Source organism: Pan paniscus, chromosome 18, assembly GCF_029289425.2.
Source record: "Pan paniscus chromosome 18, NHGRI_mPanPan1-v2.0_pri, whole genome shotgun sequence".
Classification (NCBI taxonomy): domain Eukaryota; kingdom Metazoa; phylum Chordata; class Mammalia; order Primates; family Hominidae; genus Pan; species Pan paniscus.
In genome coordinates this window covers 29,772,762-29,800,258 of record NC_073267.2, presented here as the reverse complement: position 1 = coordinate 29,800,258, position 27,497 = coordinate 29,772,762, and the positions used below count along the sequence as shown (strand labels likewise).

Sequence of the window (27,497 nt, the reverse complement as noted above, 5' to 3'; positions counted from 1 at the left end):
CCTGACCTCGTGATCTGCCCACCTCACCCTCCCAAAGTGCTGGAATTACAGGCGTGAACCACCGCACCCAGCCAAATTTTTTTTTGTTAACCTGTAAACTAACTTGTATACCTAATCAGAAAAATCTAAAATTAGTTGAATCAATGTTCTGAGGAAAACCCTTGAGAAAATAAAGTTAGAATTTCAAGTGTCAGAATCTTTTTGACATTGAGAGTTTGTGGCTTTGTAGTGTAGAAGAATAATTCACAGACACTATTTCACTCGTATAACAAGGGAGACATTTTCAGATTAATTTTCAACCGAGCAAAGCAGGATTTATAAAGGAGAAAGAGGAACAAGGAGAGAGGGCAAAACCACAGAACAGTGGATTCTGTTTGCCCGTTTTTCTGTGTAAACTCTGATATTAACTCTCCTTGAGTATGCCACCCAGGGTTGGTGGATGCTCTAGAAAACACGATAGGCCCTCTGCCAGTAAGGGTTTTCAGCAACTCCAGATTCAGCCAGTCTAAATATACCCTTTCCGTCATCAGCATTTCTCAGCCTTCATCTTTTGGTCAAAACAATCTTGTAAAGGAGTGGGTTTATTCTCATGAGCTTCAGCCTCTTTGATGTGGGATAAGGCCATCTGTTGTCTTATGGTGATCTGAAGGTATTAGGGGGAAGTTCATCTATACCTGATGTCATGATTGACCTGTGAACTCTTTTTCTTTTTTTCTTTTTTTCTTTTTTTAGATGGAGTCTTGCTCTGTTGCCCAGGCTGGAGTGCAGTGGTGCAATCTCAGCTCACTGCAACCTCCGCCTCCCTGGTTCAAGCAGTTCTCCTCAGCCTCCCAAGTAGCTGGGATTACAGGCACGTGCCACCACGCCTGGCTAATTTTTTGTATTTTTAGTAGAGACGGGGTTTCGCCATGTTAGCCAGGATGGTCTTGATCTCCTTATCTCGTGATTGCCTGCCTCGGCTTCCCAAAGTGCTGGGATTACAGGCATGAGCCACTGCGCCCAGCGACCTGTGAACTCTTACAGAGCTGCTGTCTACTTCTAAGAGTTACCTGATTCTGGAGGTGTTTTTTTTTGTTTTTGTTTTTTAAGTGAACCCCAGGATCTCTAGTGAGACTGAATGTCCGAGTTAGGATCCTAAGCAAGGGTATACATCTAGGGCTTTCCATCAGTAGTTGTGGTTGGGAAGGCATGGGAAAATGGTGTGGTCCTCTGCAGTGTAGTTAGGCCTGACTTCCGTTGGTGTCTCTCAATAATGAGTTTTTAGTCTCTTAACTATGTATTAAGTAGAGGTAATACTCGTTTAGAAATGTTGCTTTTATCTGTTGATTATATAGCTGAGGATATAAACATTTGTTATCTGATAATTTCTAACAAGATATGAATATACCAGAGTATAATCTGTCATAGGAGAGGTCAAGCCAAGTCTTAGGTCTTTCCGTTAGAATTTCATACAATAGTACATTTCCCTTTTGAGGTGTGTATCATACTATCTTTAGTGCTAGAAGTAATACTTTAGCCAAGGAAGTTTAAGTTCTTTTGAAGCATTCATTTTTAAAAATAGCTTTAGTTCTTCTGATCTCAGAGCTATACAGATGGTTTGGACCAAGAGGTTTTAGTTTAATGAACATGCTTTGCATATTTGCAAAGGATTTTACCTATAAAGTGAGTCATCATTAGAGTCTTGCAGTGGTACGGGGGAAAGATCCATAAGCTTTTGTTGTTGTTGTTGTTGTTGTTTTTGTTGTTGTTTTTAATAGAGACGGGCTTTTTACCTTGTCACCCAGACTGGTCTCAAACTCCTGGGCTCAAGCAATACGCCCACCTCGGCCTCCCAAAGTGCTGGGATTACAGGCTTGAGCCACCGTGCTTGGCCAGTCCATACACTTCTGTTGAGAGTTATGGCATTGGTCTTCTGGCAAGGGAAGACTTAATTTAACTGGTAAACTTATAGACTATTCCAAAAACATATTCAAACCTTTTAAGCAGTGAAAATGAAATTTATTTATAAATGTTCAAATGGTAGATTATGGTAATTACATATGAGTTTTCAAAAATGTTGAGTCTTTCTGGAAAGATTTATTCTTCAGTATCTGTGCAAAGTTTGAAGTAATTTGTCTTTGCCATTTGGTTTGTATTTTGTTACATAAATACATACTCAAGTCTGGAGATGGTTTCAGGCAACATCCAGTAGCCTAAGACCGTTTCAAGGTAGCTGGTGATCTTTTTCTGTTTTGTGGGGACCTTTTTTGTAATGAACATTTTTTTTAAATTCAGAATTTAGATTAATCGGTTGTCAAGAGAGGAGAGAAAGGGATAAAACAGTTTAGGAATAGTAAAAAAGAAAAAAATGTTTTTATATATTTGGGGGAACTGATTCATTGATTAGTTGGTCAGTCTGGAGAAAGCAGCTGGTATCAAAGAAAATAAGTTGTTTGTGGATTCTTTGGAAAACTGTAGATGTTAGCTTTGGAGCAAAATGACAGGTTGGTTTTTTTTTTCTTTTGTTTTATTTTGTTTTGCTTTTTTGGAGACTGAGTCTTGCTCTGTCACCCCGGCTTAAGTGCAGTGGCATGATTGTGGCTCACTGCAGCCTTCTCTGCCTCCCAAGTTCAAGTGATTCTCGTGCCTCAGCCTCCTAAGTAGCTGGGACTACAGGCGTGCACCACCATGCCTGGCTAATTTTTGTACTTTTAGTAGAGATGGGGTTCCACCATGTGGCCCAGGCTGGTCTTGGATTCCTGACGTCAAGTGATCTACCATGCCTAGCTGACAGGTTGTTTCTATTAATATGTCTACAGTGGCCTGGTTAGTACTCTGTCTTATTAGGGATGGCTATGGTTATGGTTCACTGTGCCCTCTAGGTCATTGTTGTAGAGCATAACTTGGACCCAGGAGCTGCTGGAGGAAAAGAGGAAGTTGATGGGAGGAAGAAGCCTTAGAGGTGGGGAGGGGCTGATCTGTCATCTTCTCCCATGTCTGTCGGCAGGGCACCCACCACAGATGAGGACAAGAAGGCAGCCGAGAAGAAACGGGAGGACAAAGCTAAGAAGAAGCACGACAGGAAATCCAAGCGCCTGGATGAGGAGGAGGAGGACAATGAAGGCGGGGAGTGGGAAAGGGTCCGGGGCGGAGTGCCGTTGGTTAAGGTGAGGGTTTCAGAGGTAAAATGAATTGGGGAACAGTTTGGGAGGACATAAAGGTCCCCTTGTGGGGAAAAGGCAAGGACAGTTTCCCGCTGGCATGCACATGACAGGATATGTACTGATACAGGAGAAGCCAAAAATGTTTGCCAAGGGAACTGAGATCACCCATGCTGTTGTTATCAAGAAACTGAATGAGATCCTACAGGCACGAGGCAAGAAGGGAACTGATCGGTAAGATTCGTGGGCCTGGGCAGTGGGATTGCAGGGTGGCAGAGGGTGGAGGTTGGGGGAAGGGATTGTTGGGAGGGTCTGTGTGTGGCTGTAGTAGAGGGAATTGTATGCTTGGGGCATCCCCGTCCATTATCTGCTGTTTACTCTTCTTGTGACTTAAAACCAATCACTTAACGTTTTGGGTCTGTTTTCCCATCTATGCAATGCGATAATGTTCTCCTCTTTTTTTTTTTTTTTTTGTTTGAGATGGAGTCTCGTTGTTGCCCAGGCTGGAGTGCACTGGCACGATCTCGGCTCACTGCAACCTTTTTGCCTTCTGGGTTCAACTGATTCTCCTGCCTCAGCCTCCTGAGTAGCTGGGATTACAGGAACCCGCCACCATCCCTGGCTGATTTTGTACTTTTAGTAGAGATGGGGTTTCACCATGTCTCGAACTCCTGACTTCAAGTGATCCGCCTGCCTCAGCCTCCCAAAGTGCTGGGATTACAGGCATGAGCTACCACACGTGGCTTTTTTTTTTTAAGATTAAAAAAGTAAGAGTGTTTACCTTCTTTAGTTATTAGGTAACAGAGGATGGTGGTAGGTGTGAAGCATTTCACAGCATTCCAGGATGGTTGGGATTATTGTTGCTTCTGTTTGGAATTTATAAAGGAGAAGCAGGGATATGAGTGATGAGGAGGGCGTGTTATCTGAAGAGGGCATGCTGGGAGAGACTTTGTGATTTGTCTCCAAAGCCTCACCCAGCTCTCCGGCCCTCTAGTGCTGCCCAGATTGAGCTGCTGCAACTGCTGGTTCAGATTGCAGCGGAAAACAACCTGGGAGAGGGCGTCATTGTCAAGATCAAGTTCAATATCATCGCCTCTCTCTATGACTACAACCCCAACCTGGCAACCTACATGAAGGTGAGAGCAGTGAAGAGGCTCATCTCAGGGCATCGCTGGTGGGTTGGGGGAAGAAGGTACCTAGCATCTTAAGACTCAGGGGCTATGGAGGCAGTCTTGGTGGTGGAAGGCCCCATGATTCCTGCTGAAGGGGGAGGCATCCGCTTACTCTGCCTTCACACCTCTGACTCTGATGTGGCCTGAAATCTTGGCAGCCAGAGATGTGGGGGAAGTGCCTGGACTGCATCAATGAGCTGATGGATATCCTGTTTGCAAATCCCAACATTTTTGTTGGAGAGAATATTCTGGAAGAGAGTGAGAACCTGCACAACGCTGACCAGGTAAAGGGAGGAGTTGGCAGGATAACTGGAGGTGTGAATTTTATGCTTTGGGAAGGCTCAGTGGGACCCGAGGGTTGAGGTTTGAGACTGAGATCTGGGCTAATTTGTTGACTCCTCCTTCGCCTTCCTTTTCAGCCACTGCGTGTCCGTGGCTGCATCCTAACTCTGGTGGAACGAATGGATGAAGAATTTACCAAAATAATGCAAAATACTGACCCTCACTCCCAAGGTGAGCCTGAGCAAGCGTGGGCTTTGCTGAGAGGAAAATTGTGGGGAATATTACTAGGTTTAGAGCTTTGTGAGGATTATACTAAGTCAGAGTGCTTGAAAAGCCAGCCTTTCAACTTACCTACCTAGCATTCACACGGAAGGGCCTGATGAGATGCTGGCTCCCAGTCCCATCGTTTCTGATTCCATAGGTCTGAGTGGGGCCTGAGAACCTGCACCTCTAGCCTGCTCCCAGGTTGCTGGTCTCAGGGCTATACTTTGAGAACCTTTGGGGTAAGGCATCTATTCACTTCTCTTGTTTAGCTTGGATGAGAGGCATTGGGGTGTGAAAGTGCAGCATAGTTTACTCAGTAAAAGTGTGAATGTGCCCATCAAGTCAAGGGTGTAGTGATTAACAAGGCAGCCAAAAGCTTACCTTTTGTGCTGGATGGAGAAAGGCGGTTTGAAAAATAATAGTAGTAAGATATGGCCGGGCGTGGTGGCTCACGTCTGTAATTCCAGCTCTTTGGGAGGCCGAAGCAGGCGGATCCCAAGGTCAGGAGATCGAGACCATCCTGGCTAACACGGTGAAACCCCATCTCTACTAAAAATACACACACACACACACACACAAAATTAGGCGTGGTGCTGGGCGCCTATAGTCCCAGCTACTCGGGAGGCTGAGGCAGGAGAATGGCATGAACCCAGGAGGCGGAACTTGCAGTGAGCCGAGATCACACCCCTGCACTCCAGCCTGGGCGACAGAGCAAGACTCCATCTCAAAAAAAAAAAAAAAAATAGTATGATATTAAGATAATTCTGGGCCAGGTGCAGTGGCTCACGCCTGTAATCCTAGCACTTTGGGAGGCCGAGGTGGGTGAATCACGTGAGGTCAGGAGTTTGAGACCAGCCTGGCCAACGTGGCAAAACCCTGGCTCTACTCAAATACAAAAATTAGCCAGGCATGGTGGCAGGTGCCTGTAAATCCCAGCTATGTGGGAGGCTGAGGCAGGAGAATCCCTTGAGCCCAGCGGGCCAGAGGTTGCAATGAGCTGAGATCACACCACTGCACTCCAGCCTGGGCGAAAGAGTGAAACTCCATCTCAAAAAATAATAATAATAATCCTAGATGATATAAAGTTCAGAGTTAAACTAGGGCCCTGTGGTAAGAAGTGGCTGGAGGGGTGGCTGCTGTAGCTAACAGCTGGAGAAAGCACCCTTAAGTAGGGACCACCTGAGGTGAGATCCAATGAGGAGGAGTTAGGGGAAGAATCAGCTGAAGACAGCGCCTGACAGGAGGAGCAGAGAGCGAGCTTGATGTTCCAGGAGTAAAAAGGCCAGTGGGACTCCAGCACAGGAAGCCAGAGGGAGAATCGTGGGAGACCAGGCAAGGGCCAGGCCTGGCAGACCCTTATTGGCAGAGGTTGGCAGTTGGGATTTTTTTCCTAAGCTGTGGGACTGGAAGGTTCTGGGTCCTGGGGGTGGGAGATGGCCTTTCTGGGGCACACTGACTAGACTTTTCTGACGGGTGCAGAAGAGGGACGGGTTGATTGGAATGAGTGGGGACAGATGGGAAAGCCTGGCTGCCCAGCTGAGACAAGGGTGGGTGCTCTCCCTGCCAGAGTACGTGGAGCACTTGAAGGATGAGGCCCAGGTGTGTGCCATCATCGAGCGTGTGCAGCGCTACCTGGAGGAGAAGGGCACTACCGAGGAGGTCTGCCGCATCTACCTGCTGCGCATCCTGCACACCTACTACAAGTTTGATTACAAGGCCCATCAGCGGCAGCTGACCCCGCCTGAGGGCTCCTCAAAGGTGAGCACGTGGCAGTCATGGCAGAGGGGAATGGGTGTGTCCACCTGTCCTCCACTTCTGTCAGGACTTGACAGCAAATCTGTTACTCTCTAGACTTCCGCAGGTGGAGCAGGGAGGGAAACTGAGGTATTAGAATGAGACTGGATAGAGTCTCATCTTTAGTTGCTAGAGCCTGTGCCTTTTAAAGCTGGATCTCCTTTGCAAATAACCTCCCTTCCTCCCCAGTCTGAGCAAGACCAGGCAGAAAATGAGGGCGAGGACTCGGCTGTGTTGATGGAGAGACTGTGCAAGTACATCTACGCCAAGGACCGCACAGACCGGATCCGCACATGCGCCATCCTCTGCCACATCTACCACCATGCTCTGCACTCCCGCTGGTACCAGGCCCGCGACCTCATGCTCATGAGCCACTTGCAGGACAACATTCAGCATGCAGACCCGCCAGTGCAGGTAGGATGGGGAGGCCTTGGAGGTGAAGGAGTTGCCAGGCCCCTGGCCTCTTGGCAAACTGGCTTAACCAGAACAGCCACCTGTCTGGCCGGTGCAAATTTAAGTAGACACTTGGTCTTTCCCAGTTGCCAGCATCCTGCAGTCCTCCTGCATGTAAACACATAATTTCGTGTCAAAAAAAAAATTATCCAGGCTTGGTAGTGCTTGAGCCCAAGAGGCAGAGGTTCCAGTGAGCTGAGGTTGTGCCACTGCACTCCAGCCTGGGTAATGGAGCAAGACTGTTCAAAAAAAAAAAAAAAAAAGCTGTGTCTGGAAGTGTAGATCATGTAAAAGTATATTTGAGGCAACTAGGAAATGTTTATGTGTAGAGCACCTGGTGAACCTGTCTGGGGGTAATGCTGGTTTTTAAACAGCCCTCCTGTTAGTGTTTTTATTCTGTGGTATGAACATATCACTGTGTCTGTTTTCCTCTTGGCGGACACCCAGTTTATTTCCAGTTTTTGGCTCTAATGTATGAAGCTGCTGTGAACATTCTTGTAAGAAACTCAAAAGTGGTTATACCATTTTACACTCCTGCTAGTGTTTGGGAGTTCCTTGTCAACTTTTGGTGGTGTTGGTCTTTTTTTGAGAGGGAGTCTCGCTCTGTTGCCAAGGCTGGAGTGCAGTGGTGCAATCTTGGCTCACTGCAACTGCCACCTCCCAGGATCAAGCGATTCTACCTCAGCCTCCCGAGTAGCTGGGATTACAGGTGCCCGCCACCACTTCCGACTAATTTTTGTAATTTAGTAGAGATAGGGTTTCACCATGTTGGCCAGGCTGGTCTCAAACTCCTGACCTCAAGTGATCTGCCTGCCTCAGCCTCCCAAAGTGCTGAGATTACAGGAGTGAGCCATCATGCCGGCGGTGGTATTGGTCTTTTAAACTTTTTTTTGTGTTTGTTTTTTGAGGCAGGGTCTTGCACTGTCACCTAGACTGAGTGTAGTGGCATGATCATGGCCCGCAGTAGCCTCAAATTCCCAGGTTCAAGTGATCCTCCCACCTCAGCCTCCATAGTAGCTGGGACTACAGGCATCTGCCACCATAGCTGGGACTACAGGCATGTGCCACCATGCCTGGCTAGTTTTTTATTTTTTGTAGAGACAGGGTCTCACTATGTTGCCCAGGCTGGTCTCAAAGATCTTTTAGGGGTGTGTGTGTGTGTGTGTGTGTGTGTGTGTGTGTGTGTGTGTCTCTTTTATGGGGTGTGTGTGTATCTTTTAGGGGTTGTGTGTGTGTGTATCTTTTAGGGGGTGTGTGTGTGTGTATCTTTTAGGGTGTGTGTATGTGTGTGTGTGTGTGTGTGTGTGTGTTTTGAGACAGAGTCTCGCTCTGTTGCCCAGGCTGGAGTGCAGTGGTGCAATCTTGGCTCACTACAACCTCCATCTCCCAGGTTCAAGCCATTCTCCTCCCTCACCATCCCATGTAGCTGGGATTATAGGCATGTGCCACCACACCAGGCTAATTTTTGTATATTTAATAGAGACAAGATTTCACTATGTTGGCCAGGCTGGTCTTGAACCTCAGGTGACCCACCCACCTCAGCCTCCCAAAGTGCTGGGATTACAGGCGTGAGCCACCGCAACCGGCCACTCAAAGGTCTTTTAAATTTTAGTTGGTTGTCTAATGGTATCTCATTGTGGTGTTAGTTTGCATTTCCCTGGTGACTATTGATATTGGCTACTTTTTTACTTTTTTATGTTTATTGGCCATTTATCTTTCATGAAATAATAAATATCTAGTCAGTTCTTGCCCATTTAAAACAATTGGATTGTTCACTTTATTGAGTTGTAGGAGTGCCTTATCTATCCTGGATAGCTAGTCCTGTGTCAGAATTTTTTTTTTTTTTTTTTTTTGGAGACGGAGTCTCGCTCTGTCGGCAGGCTGGAGTGCAGTGGCGCGATCTTGACGACTCACTACAACCTCTGCTTCCCAGGTTCAGGCAATTCTCCTGCCTCAGCCTCCCGAGTAGCTGGGACTACAGGCGCCCACCACCATGCCCAGCTAATTTTTTTTATTTTTTAGTATCCGTGTTGGCCAGGATGGTCTCGATCTCTTGACCTCATGATCCGCCCGCCTCACCCTCCCAAAGTGCAGGGATTACAGGCATGAGCCACTGCGCCCGGCCCAGTTTTTTCTTTTATAGTAATTATTTTCTGGATCCTGTCTAAAAAACCTTTGCCTAACTGAAATTCATGAAGACTTTTTAAATTTCTCTCTTTTTTCTTTTTGTAAGTTGCTATGGGTGTTAGCTTTTACATTTAGTCTTATAGTTGGTCTTGGTTTGATTTTTGCATCTGGTGAGGTTGGGATCAGGGTTTCTTTTTCCTCCATATGGATACCTAGTTGTTCTAGCATCATTTGTAGAAAAGACTTCTTTTCCCCTATTGTATTGCTTTGGTGTCTTTGTGGAAAACAATATGAAAAACCACATTACCTATAAGAGTAGGTGTTTTTCAGGTCATTCCCTCTGTCCCATTCATTTACCTTTTTGTCTGTCCTTATACTATCTTCATCGCTGTGCAACATAGCAAAACCCTGTCTCTACAAAAAATACAGAAACGAGTCAGGCATAGTGGTGCACGCCTGTAGTCCCACCTACTCAGGAGGCTGAGGTAGGAGGATTGCTTGAGCTCAGGAGGTCGAGGCTGCAGGAGCCACGATCACGCCACTGCACTCTAGCCTGGGCAACAGAGCAAGACTGTCTCAAAAAGAAAAGAAATACCCGGTTACTTCTCCTTCATTCTATTCATATAATGAATAACTATGAGTTCATTATTGTGTGTTTTTTGTTTTTTGAAAAAGGGTGTCACTCTGTCACCCAAGCTGGAGTGCAGTGGCGCGATCTCGGCTCACTGCAATCTCTGCCTCCCAGGCTCAAGCAATTCTCCTGCCTCAGCCTCTCGAGTAGCTGGGATTACAGGTGCACATCACCACTACCCGGCTAACTTTTGTATTTTTAGTAGAGACGGGGTTTCACCATGTTGGGCAGGCTGCTCTTGAACTCCTGACCCCACGATCCACCCACCTCGGCCTCCCAAAGTGCTGGGATTACAGGCATGAGCCACCACGCCCAGCCGAGTTCATTACATTTTTATACCAACCTTTTATTCCTGAAGTATATCCAGTTTGGTCATGTATATTGTCTCTTTTATATTATATATTGCTGGATTCTGTCGCTAACATTTTTAAGGCTTTTTGCATGTAAGCTTATGACTGGTATTGATCTCCACATTTTTGTTGTTATGACTACACTTAGCCTTTCCCCCCAAGATTTGTACCACTTACCGTCTCCCCTGTCTTAATTAGTGCCAAGTCCCTCTTCCCAGTTGCTTAGACCAGAAACCTTGGAGTCATTCTTGATTCGAACTTTTCCCTCATATACTGTATCTGATTCCCCAGCCATTCCTGTTCACAGTCCATGATGAGAACACTTCTGTCACTTCTGCTTGTACCCTCTGCTCTCAGCCACCATCATCTGCCTTTGTGTCCTTTCAGTCCCTTTGTTCTGTTCATAATACAGATTAACCCTGTTCAGTTATGTCAGATCATATTACCTGTTTGCTCAAAACCTTCCCATGGTTTCTTGTCTTAAAACTCATAACAAGGCCAGGCACGGCGGCTCACACTTGTAATCCCAGCACTTCGGGAGGCCGAGGCGGGTGGATCACAAGGTCAAGAGGTCGAGACCATCCTGGCTAACACGGTGAAACCCTGTCTCTACTAAAAATACAAAAAATTAGCCGGGCGTGGTGGCGGGCGCCTGTAGCCCCAGCTACTCGGAGAGGCTGAGGCAGGAGAATGGCGTGATCCCGGGAGGCGGAGCTTGCAATGAGCCAAGATCACGCCGCTGCACTCCAGCCTGGGTGACAGAGTGAGACTCCGTCTCCAAAAAAACAAAAAACAAAAAACAAAAAACTCATACAGGGCTGGTGCTCGCCCATCCCCCAGCTTGTGGTGGCATCTTTTCCCAGCCCTAGCTGTGTCACGCCCCTTGTTTCTTGAATATGCCTGGCCCGGTTCTTCCACAGGATCACTGCGTTTATTTTTCCTTTTTATAGGATATTCTTTCCCCAGATGCCTGCATGACTTGCTCTCTCTTTAGGTCTTTATTCAAACATTCTTTCCCAATGAGGCCTTCTGTAGTTATATGAACATTTGAGCCTCCACCACTGCGCAGACTGCCTTCCTGGCTCCGTCCTCTGCTTTATTTTTCTTCTCAGCATGAGTCACCATCCTCGTAGTGCAGCTCTCTTGCCCACCACACCCCACCCCTAGACATAAGCTCCATGCAGACTGGGGACTTGTCTGTTTTGCTCTCCCTCCCCAGCCTAGTGCTCAGCACATAGTAGGCACTTGAAGTAGATTTGTTTAGTTTTGTTTTTGTTTTTTATCTTTAGCGATGGGGTATCTCCATGTTGCTCAGGCCCATCTTGAACCCCTGGGCTCAAGTGATCCTCCCACCTTAGCCTCCCAAAGTGCTGGGATTACAGGTGTGAGCCACTGCTACCCGGCTTAGTTATGGAATAAATGAAGACTTGTCTTGCAGCTGTCATCTCTGAGTGCATTATGACCCTTTGCCCCCAGATCCTTTACAACCGCACCATGGTGCAGCTGGGCATCTGTGCCTTCCGCCAAGGCCTGACCAAGGACGCACACAACGCCCTGCTGGACATCCAGTCGAGTGGCCGAGCCAAGGAGCTTCTGGGCCAGGGCCTGCTGCTGCGCAGCCTGCAGGAGCGCAACCAGGAGCAGGAGAAGGTGGAGCGGCGCCGTCAGGTCCCCTTCCACCTGCACATCAACCTGGAGCTGCTGGAGTGTGTCTACCTGGTGTCTGCCATGCTCCTGGAGATCCCCTACATGGCCGCCCATGAGAGCGATGCCCGCCGACGCATGATCAGCAAGCAGTTCCACCACCAGCTGCGCGTGGGCGAGCGACAGCCCCTGCTGGGTGAGTGTGGAGCTCCAGGGTTCAGCAGGCTGCCTCGCTCCCTGATTACACATAAGGATTAAGAGAAGTGAAGGGAGTAACTCTCCCACCACTCGACTCATCTGATTTAATGACACCTCCTCTGCCTGGCACTGTGCTAAGTGTTTTACAAATAATTATTTAATCTGCATTAGTAATAACCCTATGCCGGTAGGTACTAGTAATACCCTTTTTCCCAGTGGAGAAACTGAGGCAAAGAGAAGTTAAGTGACTTGCCCGAGTTTAATGCAGCTCATGTGTACCTCTGATCTTTCTTTCCCTTTTCTTCCCTTCATGTACATTATATTCCAGCCAAACCAACTATCATAGAGCCATATCGTTCAAGAGGCTAACGTTGATTCCTTTGGCCCCTTTTGAAAGACAGATCCTGCAGGGTTGCAGTGAGTGGTGACTCACTGGAAAGGAATTGAGCTGCGCCCTTCCTGTGACATTGGCCCACAGGAGGGCTTGACGAGTGAGCTGAGCCCAGTGTCCACAGCCACATCCCCCTACAGATTTGTCCTCTCCTGGTCATGTGTATGTTTGGGCTAAAGGGCAAGTTCCCTTAGGCACATTTTGTTTGGCTTATGTAGTGAGATTTACTTTGTGGGGAAATTTCCCATGAAAATCGGAATTTTCATGTCTTAGAATATTGGCAATCTGTCGCTCCTGGCCCTGCCTTCCTGCAGAGCTAGCCTTGGCTGGAGCTGAAGTAGCAGCGATGGGAAAGGGCTGTCTGCTTCTCCACAGTCCCTGCCTCTCAATTTCTCCCTACAGTGGTTCCAAAAGCCAGTTTCCATCAGCCCTGCGCTGTTGTTCGGCCTATAGAGAAATATTCTTTGAGCCCCTAAACTTGCCTTTTTCTTTCTTTCTTTTTTTTTTTTTTTTTTTTTTCGAGACGGAGCCTCACTGTTGCCCAGACTGGAGTGCAGTGGTGCAGTCTCAGCTCACCGCAATCTCCACCTCCTGGGTTCAAGTGATTCTGCTGCCTCAGCCTCTCGAGTAGCTGAGACTACAGGCCCCCGCCACCATGTCCAGCTAATTTTTTGTATTTTTAGTAGAGATGGGGTTTCTTCATGTTGGCCAGGCTGGTCTCGAATTCCTGACCTCAGGTGGCCCGCCCACCTCGGCTTCCCAAAGTGCTGGGATTACAGGTGTGAGCCACCGCGCCCAGACCAACCTTGCCTTTTGCAAGTGTTAATATGGTTAAAATGGAGGTTCATCCAGGAGGGCTGTGTGCCTCTCCTTACACTCTTAAACTTAGCCCTGCTCCTATGGTTCCATTTGGACCTGATCCCCGTTCGCATTGAGCTTGCCGTTCTTGCTGTGGAGTCTGCGTGTTTGTGTTTCACTGTCTGCCACCCATTTCTAGCTGTAGAACTTTTGCACTTTGTCTACCCTGAATTCCAGTTACTATGGCGTACCATGTCTTACCTTCCTGGCTTGTCTTAGGATTGTATTTGGGGGCCTGAGTTCATAATTAATATATAAACTTGTGATTTTAGAGATAATTTTGACTGGGGCTAAGTTTTTTAAGGAAAAGAAGTGAGCTGCTTGGAAGAATAATAAGCTGGCAACAGTGTAATTGATGCATGGGAATGGCACCATTCATGAAGGTGATGTGAGTCAGGAAGGGTTGGTAATTCCATTCCAGTTGAGCTGGAAGAGGTGGTTTTGTTTTGTTTTGTTTTGTTTTTTGAGACAGAGTCTCGCTCTGTAGCCCAGGCTGGAGTGCAGTGGCAAGATCTCAGCTCACTGCAAATTCTGCCTCCCGGGTTCAAGCAATTTTCCTGCCTCAGCCTCCCGAGTAGTTGGGATTACAGGCGTGTGCCACTATGCCTGGCTAATTTTTGTATTTTTAGTAGAGACGAGGTTTTGCCATGCTGGCCAGGCTGGTCTCCAACTCCTGACCTCAGATGATCCGCCTCCCAAAGTGCTGGGATTATTAGAGGTGTGAGCCACCACGCCTGGCTGGAAGAGGTGTTTTTAGGTCAAGGAAGCTGACGAGAATCTGATGAAAGCCGTGGGCCTTTTTCCTAGGAAGAATGTACATGAGGACATGTGCACAATTTGTCAACATTTTTGAGGGTTTCGGCAGTCCCCTGAAGTGCATCTATGGACTGATTGAGTTCAAACATTTGTGCAGATGGAGTGGCTTGGGCGACTACGTGGCTGTTTGGTGGAGAGGCGGGGAGAGTCTCTAGTATGGTTTGCTCCTCCAGCCTCTGTTCCTCCTTAAAGAGTGCTAATGGAACTTGTCCCAAGTTCCCTAGGCCCTGCCTCATTCCCACCCTTTCAGGTCCCCCTGAGTCCATGCGGGAACATGTGGTCGCTGCCTCCAAGGCCATGAAGATGGGTGACTGGAAGACCTGTCACAGTTTTATCATCAATGAGAAGATGAATGGGAAAGTGTGGGACCTTTTCCCCGAGGCTGACAAAGTCCGCACCATGCTGGTTAGGTGAGCAGACAGAGAGGCCATGATGGGTCGGGGAAGAAGAGACTGGTTGGTCCCCTTCCCTGAGGCCCTGTTGTGTCTTCTGTCCCCTCTTCCCACAGGAAGATCCAGGAAGAGTCACTGAGGACCTACCTCTTCACCTACAGCAGTGTCTATGACTCCATCAGGTAGGCGGGGCCCTGGGGACACAGAAGGGCCCCAGCCTTGTGGGCAAGTGTCCTGACTGCCCCTGCCCTCTGCCTTCTTTCTTCCCAGCATGGAGACACTGTCAGACATGTTTGAGCTGGATCTGCCCACTGTGCACTCCATCATCAGCAAAATGATCATTAATGAGGAGCTGATGGTAGGGGCCGGGGTGGGAAGCGGGCAGGTGGAGCCATGGAGGGATTGGAGCAGCCGGGCATGATCTGTGTCGTGTCCCCTCCTCTGCCTTGGCACCTGTCAGGCCTCCTTGGACCAGCCAACACAGACAGTGGTGATGCACCGCACTGAGCCCACTGCCCAGCAGAACCTGGCTCTGCAGCTGGCCGAGAAGCTGGGCAGCCTGGTGGAGAACAACGAACGGGTGTTTGACCACAAGCAGGGCACCTATGGGGGCTACTTCCGAGGTGAGTACTTCGGCTCCTCTCCTTGCCCAGCTCCTGGTGCCCTCACCGCCTCTCACCTGGCATTCCCTGCCCTTCCTTCCCATCTCTCTCCTACAGACCAGAAGGACGGCTACCGCAAAAATGAGGGCTACATGCGCCGCGGTGGCTACCGCCAGCAGCAGTCTCAGACAGCCTACTGAGCTCTCCACTCTGTTTCCCGCCTAGGCCATCCAACCTTGAAGTCCTAAACCACATCTCAGTCACTAAAGGTCTGTTTAAAGTTGTTCTGGTTGATTGCTTGTTGCCACAAAGGTGTGTTGAGCCCATTCATTTGCTGATTATATTTCTGAGCTGCTACCACATGACAGACACAAGGCTCAGATGAAGAGGTGAATTGAACACGTTCCTGACCTCAAAGAGCCTGCTGCTTTTTGACATTTAACAGAAAATTATAGTAACATAAGTTATAATGGGTGTTTTAAAAGGCCAGTCGCAGTGGCTCACGCCTGTAATCCCAGCACTTTAGGAGGCCCAGGTGGGCAGATCACAAGGTTGGGAGTTTCAGACCAGCCTGGCCAACATAGTGAAACCCCCTCTCTACTAAAAATACAAAAATTAGCCGGGCATGGAGGCACATGCCTGTAGTCCCAGCCGCTTGGGAGGCTGAGGCAGGAGAATCGCTTGAACCCATGAGGTGGAGGTTGCAGTGAGCCAAGATCACACCACTGCTCTCCAGCCTGGGCAACAAAGCGAGACGCCGTCTCAAAAAGAAAGTCACAGATGTATTGAGGATGTGACCGGGGGTGGAACATCAGGAAGACATAGTGGACACAATAGTGACAGTTGGACCCTGAGGGTTCACCAGGCAGGGAGAAGGGAGAGCTGGTCTAGACCAGCGTGGATGCACTGTTACCTGTTCATAACAAGACAGGTGCCATCAGTAAGAGGGTGCATTGAGAGACTGGGCCTTTGCTCTGATATCTAAGCATGTGGTTGTTTTCTGATCATTTAAGTTTATTGTGTTTTTTGTTTGCTTGTTTTTTGTTTGTTTGTTTTTGAGACAGAGTCTCACTCTGTCGCCCAGGCTGGAGTGCAGTGGCGCGATCTCAGCTCACTGCAAGCTCCGCCTCCCGGGTTCACACCGTTCTCCTGCCTCAGCCTCCCAAGTAGCTGGGACTACAGGCGCCCAACACCACGCCTGGCTAAATTTTTGTATTTTTTTTTTTTTTTTAGTAGAGACGGGGTTTTGCCATGTTAGCCAGGATGGTCTCCATCTCCTGACCTCGTGATCCACCCGCCTCCACCTCCCAAAGTGCTGGGATTACAGGCGTGAGCCACCGCACCCGGCCTTATTGTGTTTTACATAAGTATGGGTCCACAGCAGATTGGATTTTTTTTTTTAAGACATGGGATCTTGCTGTGTTGCCCAGGCTGGTCTTGAACTCCTGGACTCAAGCAATCCTCCCACCTCAGCCTTCTAAGTAACTGGGACTACAGGTATGCATCACCATGCCTGGTCTAGATTGGAAATTTTTTTTAAATGATCCTTTACCACATTTGAGAAGCACTGATGTAGGCAGAGGGAAAAAGTGCAAGCTCAAAGGGTTGGAGAAGTGAGATAGTGGCATGATTAGTGTAACGCACGTGTGGAGCATGTGCAGGAGATGCACTGGAGACTTACCCGGGCCGTCTCTTAAAACTTTCAATGCTCTGGGTTTTTATAAACAAATTCACAGCTGGGGCTGGGCGCAGTGGCTCACACCTGAAATCCGAGCACTGTGGGAGGCCGAGGCGGGACGATCACTTGAGGCCAGTAGCAGGGCACAAAATTTTTTTTTTTTTTTTAAGTATTTATTGATCATTCTTGGGTGTTTATCGGAGAGGGGGATTTGGCAGGGTCATAGGACAATAGTGGAGGGAAGGTCAGCAGATAAACGTGAACAAGGGTCTCTGGTTTTCCTAGGTAGAGGGCCCTGCGGCCTTCCGCAGTGTTTGTATCCCTGGGTACTTGAGATTAGGGAGTGGTGATGACTGTTAACGAGCACGCTGCCTTCAAGCATCTGTTTAACAAAGCACATCTTGCACCGCCCTTAATCCATTTAACCCTGAGTGGACACAGCATATGTTTCAGAGAGCACGGGGTTGGGGGTAAGGTTATAGATTAACAGCATCCCAAGGCAGAAGAATTTTTCTTAGTACAGAACAAAATGGAGTCTCCTATGTCTACTTCTTTCTACACACGCACAGTAACAATCTGATCTCTCTCTCTCTTTTCCCCACATTTCCCCCTTTTCTATTTGACAAAACCGCCATCGTCATCATGGCCCATTCCCAATGAGCTGTTGGGTACACCTCCCAGACGGGGTGGCGGCCGGGCAGAGGGGCTCCTCACCTCCCAGATGGGGCGGCCGGGCACAGGTGCCCACCTCCCGGACAGGGTGGCGGCTGGGTGGGGGGCTGCCCCCCACCTCCCTCCCAGACGGGGCGGCTGGCCGGGCGGAGGCTGCCCCCACCTCTCTCCCGGACGGGGCGGCTGACCCCCCCCACCTCCCTCTCGGACGGGGCGGCTGGCCGGGCGGGGGGGCTGACCCCCACCTCTCTCCCGGACGGGGTGGCTGCCGGGCGGAGGGGCTCCTCACTTCTCAGACGGGGCGGTCGCCAGGCAGATGGTCTCCTCACTTCTCAGACGGGGCGGCCGGGCAGAGACGCTCCTCACCTCCCAGACGGGGTCGCGGCCAGGCAGAGGCACTCCCCACATCTCAGATGATGGGTGGCCTGGCAGAGACGCTCCTCACCTCCCAGATGGGATGGCGGCCGGGCAGAGACGCTCCTCACTTTCCAGACTGGGCAGCCAGGCAGAGGGGCTCCTCACATCCCAGACGATGGGCGGCCAGGCAGAGACGCTCCTCACTTCCCAGACGGGGTGGCGGCCGGGCAGAGGCTGCAATCTCGGCACTTTGGGAGGCCAAGGCAGGCGGTTGGGAGGTGGAGGTTGTAGCGAGCCGAGATCATGGCACTACACTCCAGCCTGGGCACCATTGAGCACTGAGTGAACGAGACTCCGTCTGCAATCCCAGCACCTCGGGAGGCCGAGGCTGGCGGATCACTAGCGGTTAGGAGCTGGAGACCGGCCCGGCCAACACAGCGAAACCCCGTCTCCACCAAAAAAATACGAAAACCAGTCAGGCGTGGCGGCGCGCGCCTGCAATCGCAGGCACTCAGCAGGCTGAGGCAGGAGAATGAGGCAGGGAGGTTGCAGTGAGCCGAGATGGCAGCAGTACAGTCCAGCTTCGGCTCGGCATCAGAGGGAGACTGTGGAAAGAGAGGGAGAGGGAGACTGTGGGGAGGGGGAGGGAGAGGGAGAGGGAGAGCCTGTTTCTAATAAATATACAAAATCAGCAAGGCATGGTGGCGCATGCCTGTAATCCCAGCTACTTGGGAGGGTGAAGCAGGAGAATCGCTTGAACCCAGGAGGCAGAGGTTGCAGTGAGCTGAGATCGTGCTATTGCACTCCAGCCTGGGCAACAAGAGTGAAACTCCATCTCAAAACAAAAAAACAAAAAAAAAAACACACGAAAATAAAACGGCATTTAGAGTTGAAAGCTTCGCCTTCCTCTCTGGATGGTGAGTCCTCACTCTCCCAGCAGTCCACGCCTCTGCCTCAAACCTCCATGGCTCCCAAGAGTCTGGATAAAGCTAAGGAGTCTCAACGCACCCCAAGTCCTGGGGGTAGTCAGCCCCTCTCACCCCTCCCTCATCCTCTCACACAAGAGTTGTTTACTGTCCCTCCAGTTATGCCTGGTCACGCAGACACTCTGCTGCTCAAATGCCCTCACCCCATCCTCAGCCTGCTCCCAGGCCACCTCCCTCCAGAATCCACCCTGCCTGCCAGGTGGCCATAGGGACCCTCGCCATACTGTCTGCTTGTGGCAGTGCCCTCCGGCCTGGGGGGTCTTCCAGAGCAGATCTCTGGCCTAGCACAGTGGCTCATGCCTGTAATCTCAGCACTTTCAGAGGCCAAGGCAGGTGGATCACCTGAGGTCAGGAGTTCGAGACCAGCCTTGCTAACATGGTGAAACCCCGTCTCTACTAAAAATACAAAAATTAGCCAGGTGTGGTGGTGCACGCCTGTAGTCCCAGCTACTCAGGAGGCTGAGGCAGGAGAATCTCTTGGACCTGGGAGGTGGAGGTTGCAGTGAGCTGCAATGGTGCCACTGCACTCCATCCTGGGCAACAGTGAGACTCTGTCTTTAAAAAAAAAAAAAAAAATCTCTGATATAAGCTCCCCTGGCACACAGTGAGCTTCCAGAAATGGTCCCTCGACCTCTAAATCCACCAAGACCCAGGGAACACGCCCACTCTGAGCACCCTGACAATGTCCCAGTCCCAACACAGTACCCTGAAGCTGTCCCCAAAGTTTCCCCTGCCACACTCCCTGACCACTCTCTGGTATCTCAGAGCCCTAGCAACAGCCCTATAGAGGGAGGGTTCTAGGCATGGGGCAGGCATGAGCACTGTGCTTATAACCAAGTAAAACACTCCCTCTGTGCCAACATAGGTGGGGCAGGTCACGCTGGGGTCTGTTTGCCCTGTCTGCCCACTGCAGCCTCCTCGGGGAGGGCCAGGGTTGTCTGTGCATCCTGTGAGCCCCAGGGTCTGTGTGCACATATGTGTGTCTGTGCTGCTCTGTGTGTGTGTGTGTGTGTGTGTGTGTGTACACGGCGCATCTGAATTGTCCTGAGTGCTGTCTCGGGTATCCTTGAGCTGTGTGTGCATGTGTCCCCCTAGCGGTATCTCAGTATTTTTGCCTGTGGGAGCTGCACACCGTGAGCTGCACACCTGAGGGCCAGGTGAGTCTGGGGCTGGTCCTGTGCCTGCGCATCTGTGTGCTGGCGGTGTCTGCATAGTATTCTGTGGCTACATGTATCTGTGCACTCCAGAAATGGGCAGTCACCCAGGAGACCTCTGTACAGTGACCCCAAATGATGGATAGTGAGATAGGGACAGTATGATCGATATTTTTTTTTTTGGTCACAGGGGTTTGTTGTACAGGGGCACAATATATTCTTCTCCCACCCCCAAGCCGGGCCCTTTCTGCCCCTGCTCCTCCCACCCTCTGGTGTCTCACATCTCAGGGACAGGTGGAATGAAGGATAAGTTCGCGGACCCCAGATCAGGATAAGCGGGAAGCTTCCGGGCTGCTGGAGAGGGTCACAGCCGGTTAGGGGAGGGAGCCAGGAGAGGACTCTGTGGCCCCGGGGAAGGGCTGGGCTAGTTCTGGGTCCCTGGGAGGAGTGAGTGGGGGGCCCTGCAGAGGGCTGGGACCCAGAGTGTTGGTGAGCATTAGAAGAGCGAGCTGGGGGCTCTAGGGCAACTAGGAACTTGAAGAGGGATGGGAGGTAGGGCTGCTGGGTCCCTAGGAAGGGCTGGAGGAATCCCGGAACGCCTGAGTTCCGGGAAAGCCCCTTCCTCACTTACCCTCGCCGGTTGGGGCCAGGTCCAAGCAGCAGCAGCAGCAGCAGCTATGGGAGCCGCAGCAGCAGCAGCTATGGGAGCCGCAGGAGCAGCATGATTGGCAGGCGCACAGGTAGCGGCCTCATCGGAGGGTGGCAGAGGTGGGACGGTGCTGCTGGGCCGTCGGAGGCAGCAAGCCCAACGGACACACACCCTGGCTGCCACGCCTCGGCCCGGCCCTCGACCTTACCTTCCCTGGGGGCCCAGGCGGAACCAGCTAGGGGTGGGCACCTGGGGCGGCGCAAAGGCATCCTGATCTCTGCATCTTGGTCACTGAAGGGGCTCGAGAGGCCGCGGGGCGCTGGGGACAGGACTGGGAGTCAGGCCCAGGAAAGTCTCCTCGGAATAAGGGAGGAAAAGGCGCTCTTTTGATGTTATTATTCCCCCAGCCCCTCCCCTGCTCACCTGGGCGCCCAAAGGGGACAGAAGAGTTGGAGGAGGGGTAGTCCTGAATTTACTTTAGCATTTTATTTCATTTGGCTGGGCGCGAGGTGGCTCACGCCTGTAATCCCAGCACTTTGGAAGGCCGAGGCTGGTGGATCACCTGATGTCAGGAGTTCAAAACCAGCCTGGCCAACATGGCGAAGCCGTCTCTACTAAAAACACAAAAATTAGCAGGGCGTGGTGGTGCGGACCTACAATCCCAGCTACTTGGGAGGCTGAGGCACAGGAATCGCTTGAACACGGAAGGTGGAGGTTGCAGTGAACCAAGATCACTCCACTGCACTCCAGCCTGGGTGAGAGCCAGACTCCGTCTCTTTCTCTCCCTCCCTCTCTCTCTCTCTCTGTCAGTCTAGAGAGAGTTGATTGTCCCCAGTCAGTCTCTCTCTCTCTCTCTCGAGAGAGAGAGAGAGAGAGAGAGAGAGAGAAGGTGGGGGGGGGACGGAGGCTGGGTACAGGGCTCACGCCTGTAATCCCAGCACTTTGGGACACTGAGGCGGGTGGATCACCTGAGGTCAGGAGTTTGAGACCAGCCTGGCCAACATGATGAAACCCTGTCTCTACTAAAAATACAAAAAATTCCCTGGGTATGGTGTTGGGCGCCTATAAACCCAACTACTCAGGAGGCTGAGGCAGGAGAATCACTTGAACCTAGGAGGCAGAAATTGCAGTGAGCCAAGATCGCACCACTGCACTCCAGCCTGGGCAACAAGAGTAAAACCCTGTCACACACACACACACACACACATACACACACACACACACACACACACACACACACACACACAAAATTAACCAGGCATGGTGGCATGTGCCTGTAGTCTCAGCGGCTCAGGAGGCTGAGGTACAAGAATCGCTTGAATTTGGGAGGTGAAGGTTGCAGTGATCCAAGATTGCACTATTCCACTCCAGCTGGAGCGAGAAGACCGAGACTCCATATCAAAAAAAAAAAAAAAAAAAAAAAGTCTCTGTCTCAAAAAAAAAAACAAAAAACAATGAAACAATAAAAACCAGAAGTCTTGATCTGTGATCTTGGGAAAAGCTGTTCACATCAAGGATGCCATCTTCTTCCAGTGAAAAACTTCCCTCTTGTGAGATTATGAACCCAAAGTTCAAGGTCCTGAAGTTTTGCTGTAGTGTGGATGGCATGGACATTCTTTCTCTGATGTTCTCAGAAGATCCAATCTTCAGGTTCTAGATTGTGAAGGAATTGATTGTCCCCAGTCAGTGAGCCATAAAAAGCTTTCAGTATCTGGTGAAAATACACCGTACCATAGATCTACTGTTATAATGTCAGCCCTCTTGCATGGGAAAGCAACCAGAAAACATGCATTGAAAATGACAATTGACAATTGAAATGTTCAAATTGCCCATGAGGTAGCCAAATGCACCTGAAGCTTTGATTGTCTTCCCAGGAACATGGATTTGACAAACGAAACATTGGTTATGAACTATTTTAGCAATTTATAAGTCAGCATAGAAATACATATTTAATTTGGATCATTTTATCTTTTCCATGATGAGTCATGGGATGCAGAGCCTTTTATTTTTTCTTTTTAGACAGAGTTTCATTCTTGTTGCCCAGGTTGGAGTGCAATGGTGCTATCTCGGCTTACCGCAACCTCTGCCTCCTGGGTTCAAGTGACTCTTCTGCCTCAGCCTCCCGAGTAGCTGGGATTACAGGCATGAGCCACCACGCCTGGCTAATTTTTTGTGTTTTTAGTACAGATGGGGTTTCACCATGGTCTCGATCTCCTGACCTCGTGATCCACCCACCTTGGCCTCCCAAACTGCTGGGGTTACAGGCTTGAGCCACTGTGCCCGGCTTAATTTTTGTACTTTTAGTAGAGACACGGTTTCACCATGTTGGCCAGGATGGTCTCCATCTCTTGACCTCATGATCTGCCTGCATTGGCCTCCCAAAGTGTTGGGATTACAGGCATGAGCCACCACACCAGGCCCCCCTTTTTTTTGAAATGCAGTTTCGCTCTTGTTGCCCAGGCTGGAGTGCAATGGCATGATCTCAGCTCACTGCAACCTCCGCCTCCTGGCTTCAAGCAATTCTCCTGCCTCAGCCTCCCAAGTAGCTAGGATTACAGGCATGCCCCACCACACCTGGCTAATTTTGTTTTTTTTTTTTTTTTTAACTAGAGATAGGGTTCAACCATGTTGGTCAGACTGGTCTTGACCTCTTGACCTCAAGTGATCCACTCACCTCGGCCTCCCAAAATGTTAGGATTACAGGCGTGAGCCACTGCACCCGGCCAGCATTTTCTTATAGTAAAGAAAGTGAAACCATGGGTTGTTGAAAGAAGGAAGAAAGGTAGAGCGTGAATCTTGGTAGGAAAAAGAAGGAAAGCAAAAGGAAACAAAAACTTCCAGCTGTCTGGCTTGTATTGGCATTTACAATGTTTGCTGGTGTCCCACTTTGATCAGTGAAATGTGGCTGGGAGGAACCTGTGTCACTTTTTGTTTTTTCTTTTTGAGACTCACTCTGTAGCTCAGGCTGGAGTGCAGTGGCGCAATCTTGGCTCACTGCAAGCTCCGCCTCCTGGATTCTCACCATTCTCCTGCCTCAGCCTCCTGAGTAGCTGGGACTACAGGCGCCCGCCACAACGCCTGGCTAATTTTTGTGTTTTTAGTAGAGACGGGGTTTCACTGTGTTAGCCAGGATGATCTTGATCTCCTGACCTTGTGATCCGCCCACCTCAGCCTCCCAAAGTGCTGGGATTACAGGCGTGAGCCACCACGCCCGGCCTGAACCCCTGTCATTTTTTAGCAGAAACTTTCAGAGTCAGTAAGTGGCCAGGCATGTCTCTTTTTTTTGTGCCACAGGACTCTGGATGTTTCCAATGCAGACTAATCCAAGGCTGCTGTGGATGTGTCCTGTGGGAGAGAAATCGACTTTGTCGATTTCTCTATGGAGAATGGGGGGTGCACCAGGCAGGATGACTCATGCCTGTAATTCCAGCACTTTGGGAGCCCAAGGCTGGTGGATCACTTCAGGCCAGGAGTTCAAGACCAGCCTGGCTAACACAGTGAAACCCCGTCTCTACTAAAAATACAAAAATTAGCCAGGTGTGGTGGGGCATGCCTGTAATCCCAGCTACTCAGGAGGCTGAGGCAGGAAAATTGCTTGAACCAGGAGGTGGAGGTTGTAGTGAGCCAAGGTCTTGCCACTGCCCTCCTGCCTAGGCAACAGAGCGAGATTCTTATCTCCATAAAACGAAACAAAGCAAAACAAAGGGAGAGAGAATGGAGGTTGCCTGTGACTGCATCATAATCTTGTTTATGCTGACTGATGCATTAGAGGTACTAATGGCATGAGAGGAACAATTTCCTGAGACACAGTTTACTGACCATGAATTTCCTCAAAACCCCCGAGAGCAGGCTTCTCAGGAGGAGACTCAGTGTGGAATCCCTTGCCAAGGTAGACCCTGGTTCTGTAGCAGGACGAGCCGCAGACAAATCTCCTCAGACAGCAGATTAAAGAAGGAAAAGGTTTATTTGGCCAGGAGCGTCAGCAGATTTGTGTCTTAAGACCTGAGCTCCCTGAAAAAGAAATTTTTGGCCTTTTTAAAGGCTTACAACTTTAAAGGGTCCACGTGAAAGTGTCGTGATAAATCGAGCAAGCATGGGGAAGGTGAGTGGGGGCTACATGCATCAGCTAACAGAACAGAAAGTTTTGCAATGCTTTTTCATACAATGTCTGGAATTTACAGATAACACAAGTAGTTTAGGTCAGGTGTTGATGTCATTATTATTATTATTTTTAACTCCTGTGGCAGGTGGTGGTGCCAAGGTGTCTGGCTACTTATCTTACTTTTGTTTCTAAATTTTTGCTTTCTCTCTTTCCTCCTGTCTTGTGAACTAGGCAAGATGGTGGGAGGAGGGCAGCCGGAGTAGTAGTGGTCTCCTTCCTTAGTTCAGGTTCCAGCTACAAACACTTACCACCTGTGAGACCTTGGGCAGTTCACATCCCCTCTCTGTGGCTCAGTCTGCTCAACTGTAAAATAGGTTAAATCCTGAAAGATCAAAATCCCTCACATCTAAAATCTCAAAAATCACAGTCCCAAAGTGATCATTCTTGTTGCCCAGGCTGAAGTGCAATGGTGCGATCTCAGCTCACTGCAACCTCCACCTCCCAGGTTCAAGTGCTTCTCCTGCCTCAGCCTCACGAGTAGCTGGGATTACAGGTGTGCACCACCATGCCTGCCTTATTTTTTGTCTTTTTAGTAGAGACAGGCTTTCACCCTGTTGCTCAGGCTGGTCTCGAACTCCTGACCTCAGAAGATCCACCTACTTCAGCTTCCCAAATTGCTGGGATTATAGGCATGAGCCATGGTGCCCGGCCCCTTATTTTATTTATTTATTTTTTTTGAGTTTTGCTCTGTCACCCAGGCTGGATTGTAGTGGCATGATCTCAGCTCACTGAAACCTTCGCCTCCTGGGTTCAAGCAGTTCTCTGTCTTGGCCTCCCGAATAGCTGGAATTACAGGCGTCCGCCACTACGCTGGCTAATTTTTGCATTTTTAGTAGAGACGGGGTTTCATCATCTTGGCCAGGCTGGTCTTGAACTCCTGACCTCGTAATCCACCCGCCTAGGCCTCTCAAAGTGCTGTGATTACAGGCATGAGCCATTGTGTCTGACCCCTTACGTTTTTTAAAAACAACTTTATTGAAATAGAATTCACGTAGCATACAACTTCCCCATTTAAGGCATACAATTCAATGGCTTTTAGTATATTCACAAATCCTTTCTTTTTGTGTATATGTACCACATTTTCTTTGTCCATTCATCTGTTGATGGATACTTAGGTTGATTTTGTATTTTGGCTGTTTTGAATAGTGCTGCAATAAACATAGGAGTGCAGATGTGTCTTTGAGATACTGAGTTTCTTTCTTGTGGACTTATACCCAGCAGTGTGATTGCCGAATTATATGGTAGTTCTATTTTTAGCTTATTGAGGACCCTCCATGCAGTTTTCCATAGTGGATAAGCTATTTTACATTCCCACCGGCCAGGCGTGGTGGCTCACGCTGGTAATCCCAGCTCTTTGGGAGGCTGAGGCGGGAGAATAACGAGGTCAAGATATCAAAAACATCCTGGCCGAAATGGTGAAACCCCATCTCTACTAAAAACACAAAAAACAGCTGGGCGTGGTGGCAAACGCCTGTAGTCCCAGCTACTCGGGAGGCTGAGGCAGGAGAATGCTGGAACCCGGGAGGCAGAGGTTGCAGTGAGCCGAGATCCGCGCCGTTGGATCCGCGCCGTTGCACTACTCCAGCCTGGGCGACAGAGAGAGAGACTCTGTCTCAAAACAAACAAACAAACAAAAAACATTCCCACCAAGAGTGTTTGAGTGCTCCTGTTTCTCTGCGTCCTTGTCAGCATTTGTTGTTTTCTGACTTTTTGATAGTCGCCATTTTAGTTGAGGTTAGATGAAATTTTACTGGGTTTTGATGTGCACTTCTGTGATGATTAGTGATGTTAAGTTTGCATATACCCGTTGGCCACTTGTATGTCTTCTGTTGGAAAATAGCCATTGAGATCTTTTGCCTTTTTTTTTTTTTTTGCCAATGCTGTCGTTTATTGCGCGGAGTGGGGGCGTGGGGGTTAGTGGGGCGTGGGGGTCGTGATGGGGGCACTGCTGCCTCGGTTCGTCAGTACATTAATCACGGCGGCGGGACTCCAGCCTTTGCAGCCTCGCCCAGGAGCCCTGCGCAGCCAGGACGGCCCGCCCCTCAGCGCAGGTGCTGGAGGGAGCCGGGGCACTGCTCCGGGAGGTCACCGCGGGACGCGCGTGGACGGCGGCTGGGCAGGTTATTGCGTGAGCGCGGTGGGAGCAGCGGGAAGCCGGAGGGCCAAGTATTGCACTTAGAATAACAATCCTCATCAGACGGCGGGCTACCTAGAGGGCAGGGGGCGGGCAGGGCTCCACAGCCGGCTCCTCTCCACCACTGGGTCGCCCTGTCCCTATCTTACAGCTGGGGAAACTGAGGCACCGAGGTGAAGGGAGCCCCCTCGCACGCGAGGCCGCCGCCGGGGGCAGGGGCGATGGGGGTGGGCACAGGGCGATGAGGGGGGACGGCTGGGGGCTCGGAGGGGACTGCTCCCCGGCCAGTGTAGTCAGTCTGACTACGGCTACCTACGTCTCGTCTATAGCTTCTTGAGGGGCTGGCAGCCGGGGCAGCGCAATGACAGGGCTTTGGTCTGGATGACGCCCCGCCCCGGGCCAGCCTGGGCCCCGCAGGGCGGTTGGTGAGGGTCACAAGTTGGACCAGAAGCGCGAGCGCGGAGAGTCCTGTGGGTCCAAGCCGCGGGCGGCACCGGGCGAGGCCGAGTCCATGCGGTCCGGGCTGGGCGCCGCGCTCGGGGCAGCGGGCCTGGGCCCCAGGCGAGGCATGGACCTGCTGGCCCGGCCCGC

The 27,497-nt window shown here is 50.1% G+C and overlaps 1 protein-coding gene across 2 annotated transcripts in view; it reads left to right on the top strand.

Moving 5' to 3' along the window:
* The window catches only part of EIF3CL (eukaryotic translation initiation factor 3 subunit C like), a 43,317-nt gene that overhangs the window by 9,357 nt on the left and 6,463 nt on the right, over positions 1–27,497 (top strand). Inside the window, exons 9-21 of one of the 2 annotated variants that reach the window (XR_010110203.1) lie at positions 2,987–3,146; positions 3,271–3,374; positions 4,135–4,276; positions 4,471–4,596; positions 4,732–4,825; positions 6,426–6,616; positions 6,842–7,066; positions 11,690–12,053; positions 14,371–14,530; positions 14,629–14,694; positions 14,783–14,870; positions 14,973–15,135; positions 15,232–15,383. Coding sequence is in view for 1 of the 2 variants with exons in the window: in XM_055099554.2 (XP_054955529.2) it covers positions 2,987–3,146; positions 3,271–3,374; positions 4,135–4,276; positions 4,471–4,596; positions 4,732–4,825; positions 6,426–6,616; positions 6,842–7,066; positions 11,690–12,053; positions 14,371–14,530; positions 14,629–14,694; positions 14,783–14,870; positions 14,973–15,135; positions 15,232–15,314 (1,966 nt within the window). In the remaining variant the exon portion in view is untranslated. Of the gene's footprint in view, positions 1–2,986; positions 3,147–3,270; positions 3,375–4,134; positions 4,277–4,470; positions 4,597–4,731; positions 4,826–6,425; positions 6,617–6,841; positions 7,067–11,689; positions 12,054–14,370; positions 14,531–14,628; positions 14,695–14,782; positions 14,871–14,972; positions 15,136–15,231; positions 15,399–27,497 lie in introns of those variants that run through there. The other variant, XM_055099554.2, reaches the window with a different exon arrangement.